This window comes from Myotis yumanensis, unplaced genomic scaffold, assembly GCF_028538775.1.
Source record: "Myotis yumanensis isolate MYYU_CA2020_CCGP unplaced genomic scaffold, mMyoYum1.0.hap1 SCAF_3, whole genome shotgun sequence".
NCBI classification, from domain to species: Eukaryota; Metazoa; Chordata; class Mammalia; order Chiroptera; family Vespertilionidae; genus Myotis; species Myotis yumanensis.
This window is the reverse complement of record NW_027223754.1, coordinates 165,804,305-165,816,442: the sequence shown is the minus strand read 5'-3', so window position 1 is coordinate 165,816,442 and position 12,138 is coordinate 165,804,305. Positions and strand designations below refer to the sequence as shown.

General features: G+C 54.4%; 1 protein-coding gene across 1 annotated transcript; it reads right to left on the bottom strand.

Annotated features, from left to right (window-relative positions):
* Nucleotides 1–3,509: 3,509 nt before the first annotated feature.
* On the bottom strand, nt 3,510–9,366 carry WNT10B (Wnt family member 10B). The gene is made up of 6 exons (XM_070407789.1): nt 9,281–9,366; nt 8,813–8,956; nt 7,803–7,922; nt 7,415–7,677; nt 5,334–5,713; nt 3,510–4,723 (listed from the first exon to the last, which is right to left on the bottom strand). The coding sequence occupies exons 3-6, from the start codon at nt 7,874–7,876 to the stop codon at nt 4,265–4,267; spliced, it is 1,176 nt and encodes a 391-aa protein (XP_070263890.1). The 5' UTR covers nt 7,877–7,922; nt 8,813–8,956; nt 9,281–9,366; the 3' UTR covers nt 3,510–4,264.
* Between the last annotated feature and the right edge of the window lie 2,772 nt (nt 9,367–12,138).

Below are 12,138 nucleotides of genomic sequence, written 5' to 3'. Positions count from 1 at the left end.
AAAACTTGCTTTTCTGGATTTGGGGCCTTGTTTCTTGTATCCTGCCAAGAAGGAGGAGGCTGGTAGATAGCCACACTATGTCTACCTCTTACCCCATCGATCCCTGGTGTATGCATTCACCAGTCTCTTCCTCATATCCCAGTCTGTTTTCTTCCATATTTTAACCTAGAGAATAACCTGACCCTAGAATGTGAAGACAAGAGGATCCTACTTTAAGATGGTGAGGGATGAGATGGATAACAAGGAGCATGTTTATAACTAAGCGTTGTATCTGTCCTGAGCTGTAGCCCTTAAGGGCTTTTACCCTGCTACGTTTTATATTTTAAGTGGCAGAAGACTCCTCCAGTGTTATTACAGACTCCTAGAGTGGGTCTTGTGATACCTCCACATAATTACTTTACTTTTTCCATTTCTTTTCCTAGAATTTTCTCACCCCACCAGGTTATGCCCCCACCCACACTGATCACAAAAATTATCCTTTAAAAACCCTTTCTCTAATACCCAATGACACTAATGTGACTTGTGGCATTCTTATAGGAGGTGGAACTTGTCAGTGGTACTGCCCAAAACTTCAGATCCTCTCAAGGTTGGGTCCCAGGTGTGACAGAAGGATGGAAATGGTAAGCAGCAAGTACCATGGTATTTGAGTCAGAACTGATGAATGGAACTAGAGAATCTCCCAGCTCTTCTGTCCTTCACTCTTTTTGAGTTTCGAGAAGAAAATGTCTGTTGCAGCATCACTGGGTGCTTCCCATGGAGCAAACAAGTGCAAAGATAGGAGAGGTGCTGCCCAGTTGGCAACTAGCCAATCACTGCCACTCTCCAGCTTCCCAACCACTTGAAAGGCTAAGGGAGAAGAGCTCATCTAGAGCTGAAGGAGGCACAGACCTGACTTAGAGTTCATCCGTCTTTCTCCCTCCCTCTGACTTCCACTGGAGCTAAGTAAAAGCTGAAATTGTAGCCACCCGCTCTGTGGGTTGCACACTCCCACTCCTGCCACTGACCCCAGGCCTGGGCCTGAGCCCAGAGCGTGTGCCTGGAGCAGGGGTGTGGAAGGGGGGAGGGAGTGTTGGCCCTGCTGACAAAATCCATTTGGAATTTCTCAAGGTTGTGGTTTGGGGCTTAAGTTTGCCACAGAGTATGTGTGACGAAAGATGAGAGCTAGAAAGAGAGAAGGAGTCAAAAGGACTACAGAGGAAGGAAACCAGAAAAAGCTAAAATATTCTTGCTGTGACTCCATTGGAGATTCTCCTTGCTCTTACTGAGTATGCAAAATTCCCATCTGGATATTCCTTATCATTATTCTCTCTCATAATCTATGTCCATTCTAGCTACATCCCTCTCTCTCCCCCACTATCCTCATATGCTCACCAGATACAGTCAGTGCCTAAGTAAGGATGAGACATCTTCCTGCCTCCATCAAATTTCCAAACCCAGAATTCTCAATATTCAGGTGGAAATTTAGGACATAAAATTTTGCCATAAAGTACTTCCCTAACCCAACACTCCTCAAAATGTTCTTACTGCCCTGGTGTTACCATCATTTCACCTGATTTTGAGAGTAATTTGGGCAGCAGATATATCTATTGCCTAGAGCAATAGATTTTCCACCTTTTTCATCTCATTGCACACATAAACTAATTACTAAAATTCTGTGGCACATCAAAGAATATATTCTTTGCCCATCTGACAAAAAAAATAGGTATAATTTTGATTCATTCACTCTGGACAGTTATTGTGTTAGCTATTGTAGTTTTTTTTATTTGACAATTTAAGGAAAAAGAGGTCAGTGCCCCTGACTAAATAGTCAAGTATTGCATGTTTAAAAAATTCTTGAGACTCTGGCCAGATAGCTCAGTTGGTTGGAGCATCGTTGCATCCCTTACTCCAAAGTCCATGGGTTCAATTCCCATTAAGGGCACATGCCTAGGTTGCAGGTTCGATACCCATTTGGGGTGTGTATGGGAGACAACTGATATCCCCCTCCTCTCTCTCTCTCTCTAAATAATCAATTTTAAAAATTATTGTGACACACCAGTTGAAAATTACTGGCCTAGAATGTAAAATGTACTTCTCTACATTCTACATCAGGGGTCCTCAAACTTTTTAAACAGGGGGCCAGTTCACTGTCCCTCAGACTGTTGGAGGGCTGGACTATAGTTTAAAAAAAAACTATGTACAAATTCCTATGCACACTGCACATATCTTATTTTGAAGTAAAAAAACAAAACGGGAACAAATACAATATTTGTATTTGCATGTGGCCCGCAGGCCGTAGTTTGAGGACCCCTGTTCTACATTCTAGTTGTACATTCCTTGGCCAAGGAGATGACCTGTTAGAATCAGGATCTTGCAACCCCATAAGCAGTCACTTTTCCAAGTGAAAGATAATGGTTTGTTTTAAAAAAATATCAGGCTAGGAATAGAAAGATTGGAATAAAAGACATTATCTTTTCCCTAGTTATGGTTTCTTCTAAAAGATAAAGGAATTATTTCACTAAGATTAAAATTAAATGCAGAAGAGCTCTGAATAAGGACGGACAAAATACATATGCAAATAATTCAGTGGGAGGGCATGCTGGTGTTGCTGGTTTCCAGAGCAAAAAAAAAAATTCCCTTTTGAGCACAGGAATCCCTTTTATATGTTTCCCATTAATCTTGTATCTACCTCCCAAGTTCTCTGATTTGGAGCCAGAGAGAAAAGCACCTGCTCTTTTGGGTGCAGGTTCAACAATGAGATACCTTCAGGACTTGAAAACCCCAAAACATGCCCTAGCCGGTTTGGCTCAGTGGATAGAGCATCAGCCTGCAGAATAAAGGGACCCAGGTTCGATTCCAAGCAAGGGCACATGCCTGGGTTACGGCTCGATCCCCTGTATGGGGCATGCAAGAGGCAGCCAATCAATGATTCTCATCACTGATGTTTCCATCTCTCTCTCCCTCTCCCTTCCTCTCTGAAATCAATAAAAATATATTTATATATATAACAAAGAAAACCCCAACACAGAGGTGACCTCAAAGTGTGGGGCAGGGGTCAACAAACTATAGCCAGAGGACCAAATCTGGTCCTGCAGTCTGTTTGTGTGAATTGTGTTGGAATCTTTTTGTTTATGTATGGTCTATGGCTGCTTTTGATCTACAACAACAGAGTTGAGTAATTATTGCAGGGTTGAGTAGTTGTGACAAAACCCACAAACCTAATATATTTACTATCAAGACCTTTTGCGGGGGTGGGGGGGGGCAGCTAGTCCTTGTTCTAGGGCAGTGATTGAGGCAATCCCTGGAGTTGAGGCATGTAGAGAATAAATAAAGCCTATAATTAGGTCCCACATTAAGAGTTGCCAACTAATTCACTGAGGCCCATTTCAAATCCTCTGTGGGACCAGCAGGCTACACATAGATAAAGTCATTGAGTGTAGTAGGGTAGGAAAATTCACCTGGAAAAGAAGCCATGGACTGGGATCCCAAGTGTGGACAGAAATATCACCATCTGCATCCACCAGTCCAGTAACTTAATTTATTTTAGTTATAAACAGGAACCAAGAACAAATCTCAGTACAATAAATTATCCATTCCCACCCCTCCTGCTAAAGAAAGAAAGAGAGGCTCAGAAAGTTGTAGGCAAAACTCTTCCTTTGGAGGCCCCCCTTTAACATCTGAATGGGGGGGGGGCGGGGGGCGGGCAGACAGCTTCCCTAAGGGCCTGGACAGATGACTCTGAGAACTTAGGGGAGAGCATCCCCCCTCAGCACTCTGTTCCATCCCTAAGAAAAACCTCTCTACCACTGTTTCCCATTACCCCACAAGAGGGGGCTCAGGCCGCAGTAGAGGAGTTCATGAACAGCAAAGAGAGTGAGTGGTTTCTTTCTGGATATAGGTCTCATGGCTCTACACAATGCCTGGGGCTAGCCCTCAAAGGAGAAGAGTGGTCAAACTATAGGGACTCCCCAGTTGAAAGGAGTATGAATCCGAGTTAAAGGCCCAGGGTTGGGGAGAGGAGGACAATACAGTGCATTTCATCTTAGCCCATCCAGGTGTTTAAAGAGTAAAAGAGGGGTGACATCTTCCCCCCCTCCAAGGCCCTTCAACTGTGGGGGAGAAGGCCACACATGACAGATTCCACCTGACCTGCACCCCACGCCCAAAGGCGTTTCCAGGTAGATACTTTGAACTTCCAGGGGCCAAGATTGACCTTGGACAGATATTAGGGCAAAAGGCTGAAAAGGCACCTCTCCCCTTCCCCAGCCTGCTGTGAGGCTGACCCTCACTTACACACGTTGACCCACTCTGTGACCTTGCACTCATCACACAGCACATAGCAGCACCAGTGGAAACGGCAATGACAGCGCTCAACTCTCGTCTGCCGGAGCACGTTGTGCCCACGGCCACAACACAGGCTGCCACAGCCATCCAGCAGGCGGCTGGTCTTGTTGCAGGCCCGGCCACGCGTGCCTGGGGAGCCCACAGTGGGGTCTCGCTCACAGAAATCAGGAGACTTCTCAAAGTAAACCAGCTCTCCTGAGAGGCGGCGGGGACGCAGGCGGGGCTGGAAGGCTCCGGAGTTGCGGTTGTGGGTATCAATGAAGATGGCCCTGCCCAGTCGCTCCTTTAATGCTGCCCCCACTGCCCGGAATTCTGGGGCTGCCCTCCAGCAGGTCTTGAACTGGCAGCTGCCTGAAGTGCCATGACACTTGCATTTCCTCTTTAGGTTTTCGGTTACCACCTAGAGCATCAGAGTGGGGAGAGTGAAGGAAAGGGCAGTAAGTGGATAGAGCACAGAGACACAGAAGAGGGGAGGGAACAGGGAGGCAAAAGGAGGGACAAATAGAGGCAAGAATGACCAAATGATTGTGGAATATCAGAAAAAAAAGAAGCTGGTTGGTAGCCCAACTCCCTCATTGTATGGTTGGAGAACTGAAGCCAGAGCAGAGGGATTTGCCTATCTTCAGTCACTAGCTGGATAACTCCAGTTGTCCTGACTCCCACTCCAGTGCTCTTTCCAGAGTGAGCGCTGCTAAAATGGGGAGTCTGGGCCCACAGCACCCCTAGATTCCATAGGGAGGAAAGCTGTAATAATAGCTATCATGTAACAAGCACCTGCCAAGGACGAGGGACTCTGCTAGGGGCTCTATTTACTAGCTCTCTCTTAATGACATTGTAAGGCAGGTATCCTTAGGCTCTTTTTACATATGCAAAACGGAGATTAAGTCACTTGCTCAGGGCTACCCGGATGGTGACAATCACCCATCACATCTCACCCTCTTACTCCGCTATGCCTCTCAAACTGGGGCCAGGCCAGAAAGCGAGAGACCCAGGACAATTTGCACACGTACCTGTCGCCCCACCCTGTTGTTGTGGATTCGCATCCGTGCCTGGATGTCCCGGGGAGCTTCCCTGGAATCCAAGAAATCCCGAGAGAACTTCTCTCCAAAGTCCATGTCATGGTTACAGCCACCCCATTCCCATGTGTCCTGGGGGCTGGGGCTGGGGCTGGGGCCTGGGCCAGGACCCGGGCTAGGCAGGGAGTGGGGAAAACTTTTGCCCCGGGACAGTGCCTGCAGCTGCAGCAGTTTGGCCCTCAGCCGATCCTGCTCACCACTCCCCTTCCAGCCACAGCCGCAGCTCACCAGCTTGCCCAGGCTGCAGGCTGTGGCTACCGCGTGCATGACGCCAGCAGCCAGCATGGAGAAGGAAAAGGCGCTCTCACGGAAACCTGGGGATGAAAGGGTGTGACGGTGAGGGTAAGGTTGACAGGCAGCTGAGAGCAGGGAGGCAGAGGGAAATAAACAGCTATCCTCCAATTCCAGAAATTCCTAACTGAATCCTGACCCTGCCGTTACTAGCTGAGTAATTTGGGGGAAAGTCCTGGAAGAAAAGGAGGAACTGAAAGCGCAGAGCCTCAGTTTCCTCATCTATAAATTGAGAGGATGATGGGTTGATCTCTGAGGCCCCTTCTTGCTCTGTAAGTCTGGGGTTTTCAGGTGTGGATGAAAGAGCTAGCCTAGAGGGAAAGACCCCTGGGGTTGGGAGCCGACTAAAAGGGAGTCCCTGTGGTCTTTGAAGATGTGTTCACTGAGTTCTACATCTGAAAGCCTTAGAAATTCCCCAGCCCTGCAGGGAGCTTGGGTGGGGTGGCAGCACAGGCAATAGGGGTTCGTTTTTTTTCTTCTTCGGGGTTATTTTAATCAGCATTTTAACCAACCTACCCTCCACCACCCCCAAACCTCCAAAGCACTGTAGCTGTGGCGCTGTCCTTCACCTTTCCAGTTTCTAGTTTTATATTTGTCCTTCAGGCTGCTCTTTAAGTTTATCCTAACCTGCTATTACTCTATAAAATGCTGGGAAGGGGAGAGAGGTGGGGGTGATTTTCCCTAAGGCCCTCTTAAAACGTTGGCTCCTTTGTTTTTGTTTTTGGGGTCACAGAGGCTCAGGATGACAAGCTTTCCCCAGCCTCAGGTAGATATGCTTCTCATTTGGGCATCAAAGCCTTCCCCCTACAACACGTCCTGTGAAGAAAGAGGGGATCCCTCACTTCCTTTTAGGCAGGGGCTCCCTGGAACCCTGAGAGACAGCAGCTCCTTAGGGGCCAGGCCTTGCCCACCTCAGGATGCAGGGCTCCTGGCTCAACCTTCTGGTCCCCCCCAACCCCAGCCCTCCAGGGGTGAAGCTGTTTGCACACGTCTTGGGAATTCCCCCGCAGATGGCAGCTGCCTATTAACCCTGTAGTCCCCGAAGTACTGCCCCCAGCCTTAAGCTGAGCCCAGGGTGGATCTTTACTCTTCCTAGGAGTAAACTCGAGCATGGCCTGGCGAGAGGCATTGATGCCTCCCAGACCAGGCCGGCAGTGACCTGTTCTCCACCCCTCCAGCCAGTTCCTCACCTGCTCAGGTGAGAGCCACCTGGGGCCCCCACAGCACAGAGGAGGGGGGCTGCTCCCCTGCTTCAAAGCCATCAGGGTCTTTGTTCCCAGTCTCAGCTCCTGGGAACCCCAGCAATTAGGAGAGTAGATTTAACCCTTAAACGGTTGGGGGCGGCCCCCCTCCTCCACTGAGGTTCTGGGGACACCAGCCTGGGCTTGTCCCTCTGAGAGGGAGGAGGGTGAAATTGGGGGCGTGAATGGGGGGCGTTTGAAGCTTCCAGGGCTGGGGGCATCTCGCTCACAGGTGCAACCCAGATCCAGCAGGGTGTAAGCAGGAAGGGGGGGTGCTTAGAGTAGGGGAACACGGACCCAGCTGCCTTGCCCGCAGCGAGCAGGTGGAAGCCAGAAGCGCAGGGGCCCAGACGGGTGGCCAAAACCAGCTCCTCGAGGCTGTCGGGGGAATTCCCGGAGAGGCCCCTCCCGAGTCGTGAACCGGTCCCTTCCCGCCTCCTCTCGCCTGGGCCGGCCCCCCAGCCCCGGCCCCACCGGGCTCACCGCGCTTGAGGATGGCGCTGTGGTGCGGCAGGCGGCCGCCGCCCTCGAGCGCCGAGCAGTTCCAGCGCTGGTCGCGCAGCTGGTGCTGACACTCGTGGACCGCGATGTGCAGGCCCTGCAGCGCGGACGCGGTCACGTCGGGGCTGCGCAGGCACAGCCCCAGCTGCCGCTTGCTCAGGCCCGACAGCGTCAAGCACACGGTGTTGGCGGTCAGCGGCGGCTCGCCGGGCAGCTTCAGGCCCAGGATCTCATTGCTCCGGGCCCTGGGAAGCGAGAAGGCGTCGCTGGGTCTGTGGTCCGGGCCTCGCGCCCCCGCCGAGCCCGCCCGCCCGCCGGGGCGGCGCTTCCACCCGGCCGCGAGGTGGGTGGGGTGGGGCTGGGTGCTCACCGACTGCAGAGCGCCAGGACCAGAAGGCCCGCGAGGCCCCAGGGCGGAGGCCGCGGCCGGGGCTGCTCCCGCATGTCGACGCCCGGGCCCGAAGGCCCCGGTGGGCAGACCGATCAGGGCCTGCGGGACAGGGGGGCTCAAGGAGGGCCCTAGGGCAGTGGCTCGCCTGCCACCCCCCCCCCAGGATGCCCAACTTCGAGCTCTTCACTCACCAGTGTCACCCCACTGGCCCTTCTCGTCTCTCCCCAAACGACACAGTAAGAATCACCCCCTGAGTCCCAGGCTCTGGGCCCTGGAGGAAGAGTCGAGGCTTTGCAGCTGGGACTTACTCGAGCGCCCAGGAGGGACCCACCCACTCACAATGCCAGGCGCACAGACACACGCACAGTCACATGCAGACACACAGACTCACAGACACCGCTCCACCACCTCGCCCACCGCTCCCTCTTCCAGGGCCCCACGACTCGCTTCTCCCTCCCAACGCAGCCTCACGCCCTCCGAGCTGGGAGGCGGGATTGGGAGGGGGTTCCCCGCCACCTACAGCCGGCGGGTGGGGGTGGGGAGAGGGTCGCCTCCAGGTGCCGTCGAGGGCAGGCAGCTCGGTAAGAAGGGCGGAGGAACGGGCTCCCGTCCGGCTCCACCAGCGGGGAAGGAAGGGAGCCTCCGGGTGCGACCACGACGGGCAGGGGACCTGTTCCGGCCCGAAAGGGAGCGCGCGGTGCAGGCTGAGTCCCCTTCCTCGTCCGCCCCAGCGACTGGTTCCTGCCTCCCAGCGTCGCCCCTCCGGCCCTCACAGGTCCCAACCTCAGTCCCCACCCCTGCGCTATCGCGTTCACATCTGGGGGCACTCCTTTATTCGCTGGCTCCTTATCTCCGGCAATATCTCTGGCTCTCTCTGCATCTCTGCGCCCCCGTGGGCGGATGCGTGTCTGACTACCCGTGTGCCTGTCTGGTCCCAGCGTGCGCGTCCCTGCCCTCCCCGCCCTCCCAGCTCTCCCGGTTCCGATTACCTCCAGCGGCTCCGGTGCGGGGTCCACGGCCGGCGGGGTCCGGGCGCCTGGACTCGGGCTGCTCAAACCGTGGGGAGAATGCGTCGGGTTCTGCCCCCTCGGCGGAGCCGCATTCTTCCAGGGCAGGGCCACTCCTCTTCGCCGCTTTCCCAGCGCCGCCGCGGCCGCCGGGAAGAAGGGAGGGAGGAAGGGAGGGAGTGATCGAGAAAGCGAGCGAAGAGGGTGAGCGAGGAGCTGGGGACTCTGGCTCTACTCGAGCGGAGCTCCCGGGCGGCTCTGCCACGGCTGACAGAGCCGCGGCCCCTCCCCGAGCCTGGGGCATCCCCACCCCGCTCCTGGCACCCCCCGCCTTGACCCGGGGAGCGCAGTCGCTCCCTCTCCTCCCAGCCTACACACACACCCTCTCCCCCGACGCCCGGGTTCAGGCTCGGCCCCACTGAAGGGGGAGGTGGCCAGAGTTCCTCTCACCTGCTCTGGAGTCGCCAAAGCTGCAAGGAGGGTGCGCTGACCCAGACTAGGGAGCCGGGACCCAGGTTCCAAGTGGTCATTTTTCTTTGCCTCGGTTTCCCCACAGAGCGCTGGATGGCTGGAGGATGCCTTTGACAAGACGAAGACAGAACTGAGAACTAACTTCTCTCGTCGGACAGTTTCCTGTAGATCCCTCAGCAAGAGTGCACCACAGGGCACTGGGAGCCAGCGGGAGAAGCTCCCTTCTGGGTGGCTGGGCTTCCACCCACCTCCGAGGTTTGCGCCTGCCCCTTGGGAGGGGTCAGCTTTGGTCTCAGAGTTTGGTCCCAGCAGAGGCTCCTGTAGCCCCAAAGATCTTCAGCCTGCCCCATGCTTCCCTTAGCTTGCAGGCATCCTTGTCCAGAGGTCTCCTGCCCTCCCCAGGATCCCAGGTCTGCACTTTGGGTGGCCCATATTCCTGCTCCAGGCTCATAGACTTACTTCACATGAAATGAGGTGGACCTAAGGACCCCAATCTTAGCCCAGCCCTAAGACAGCCAGGGAAAGAGCCTGATCTTGGGGTGCACAGTCAAAGCAAGCTACCTTAGGGAGCTCCAGTGGCAGTGAAGGGGTTAGGTGCCACTGCACTCTTGCCTGACTCACCCTCCCAGCTCTAACCACTGTGGGCTATTTTTGCCAGAGAGGGGCCCCAGGCTTCCCAGCCGCCCCCCCTGCCCCTGCCAGACCGCAGCCCAAGGAACGGCTGGCCCTTCGATCCCAAGGCTGGCACGCTGACTCAGAGACAGGCCCCCCAGGGAAGCAGAGCCACGGGGCTGAAACCCACATCCACAGTCATCTCTTCCTTGGTGGTGGCCATGCAGCTCTGCTGAGCAGCCAGCCTTCAGCCTGCGCGTCTGGAGTCCTGGCCCGTGCTGCAGGGGACACTGCTGTCTAGGAGGCAGAGCAGTCTGGAGAGATCAGAGATTTTTACCTGGTGGGATATTTATTGATCACCGTTATGTGCCAGGCCTGAGCAAGCTGGAGAGGTATGAGCGCTATGGTTCCTGCCAATGGACAGCTGTGACCACAGAGGGTTGCTTTTTTTCTGCGTTCCCACCTGAGGGAGGTGGGGGGAGAAGGTACACTAGCGCTCTTGCCTCTCCTTCCTGTTTAGGGGTCAAGAACCAAACCATGTGTGGCTTTTGAGGCCATCAGAATCCACAAGACCTATCCCATTAGCTTTCATCCTTACACCTGGATTTGGTGATTCTTGCCAGTGTCTTCATCCTTCTTCGGGCATGTCAGCCTAGAAATCCACACAGGTCCCTGGAGGAGGGGAATGAGGTGTCCTAGTGCCCTCTTCTCCCATGGGGATCACTTGAGCATGTGTCTCTGAGTCCCCCTCAGGTTTTGGATTGTATCTTCTGGTTCGGTCCTTGTCAGGCTGCAATATAGTCAGATGCCAAGGAAGAGCCAGGGTCAGAACCATCAATTGCAACTTCTCAGTGACTCCAGGGCTCCACAAGTTAGCCTGTCCCAAATCCAAAAACCCATACAGCTGGTCTCTCTTCCTGCAAAAGCCTAGCTCTGGGACAGGAGGCCAAAGGCAGGCAGACTGGGTGGCCTGAGCTGGCCCCCAGTGCCCTCAGCCCGACCGGCTGGCCTGAGCACTGACCCGCAGGCAGGCCGCTGAGGGTGGTGGGGCAGGCGGGGCCTGGAGAGGGCTGTGGGTACACACCCATTGCCTAATATCCCAAGCACGCGGCCAGCTCCAGGAAAGGGGAGGGGCGGGAACCAGAGAGACCTTGACAAGGGTTGGGGCCATGACTAGAGGGGAAAGTGAGGGGCTGTCATTACTTCAGGGAGGGAGTGGGAACAAGCTGATCCCCCTGCTCCTTGATGAGAAGAGTGGAGGGCTGCCTTCCCGTCATAGGGATGGAGGGTGTAGCAGGATCTATCTGTGAAGGACACTGGGGCCCTGGAGGGCGGGGGTCAAAAAAGAATGGGGGCCTCTGGAGATTGGGGGATCCAGCAACTGAGGCGGTGGCTAAAGCCAAGAGCAGCCTCGGAAACCTCCTTCTCCTCCTCCCGCTGTGTTTGCCTTGGCCCAGGGTCCCGAGTGAGTCATCTATTGCTGAGCCGCTGATAGGGGCGGCCAGGCCCGGGGAACCCAAATTATAGGCCCAGAAGGGATGGATGCGCCCGCAGTGGTGAGCTCAGCTGTGCTGCCCACCCTCCTCCTCTCACGCCTTCTGCTGCAGCACCGTAGGCCACCACCTGGAGGCACCAAAGGGCCCGAAGCCCAAAGGCGCTGGACTCTCAGGAAGCCCCCACAGTCAGCAGTTAGCTCCAAGAGTGGGTGGGATTACCTTACCCAGAACTTTGTCCGCTTCTCTACCAGAGGCTGATGCCTTCTCAGACCAAGGAGGTAGTGCCGCCTGCTGGTGCTTCAGAGGAAGGTAGGCTCCTCTGCCCACAAACTCAGCCCTGTCCCCCTGCTTCCTCCCCAGACACCAAGGTTAAGGTAGAGCCCCTCTCCTCTCAGACATCTCTCTACCCGGTTTCTATTCCAGAGGGCCGATTTGCTACTGATTTTATACTTCAAGCCTTTAAAATACTCAGGGGTCAAAAGTGATACAAAGAAAAATAGCGCAGGGTAAAGGAGGTAAGGGGATTTCATTTTATAGGGGGTGGGGAGTGAGAAAACAAACCTATGGAGATATCTGAGGAAGGGCATTTCAGAAGGCAGAAAAGCAAGTGCAAGGATCCTGAGACAGAAGCTTGTTTAGTATGTTCAAGGAATTAGCAAGGAAGCCAGGGTGGTGAGAGGGAGGAGCCCACCTGGGAGAGAGCAGTAGGCAATGCAATGAGAGGACAAG

Bases quoted from the DNA above. Each gene is read 5' to 3' on its own strand.
- WNT10B (XM_070407789.1), bottom strand. From the start codon at position 7,876: ATGCGGGAGCAGCCCCGGCCGCGGCCTCCGCCCTGGGGCCTCGCGGGC. The intron at 7,678-7,802 runs GTGAGCACCCAG...CTCGCTTCCCAG, and splicing joins GTCCTGGCGCTCTGCAGTCG to GGCCCGGAGCAATGAGATCC. The intron at 4,724-5,333 runs GTACGTGTGCAA...CTGATGCTCTAG, and splicing joins ACAACAGGGTGGGGCGACAG to GTGGTAACCGAAAACCTAAA.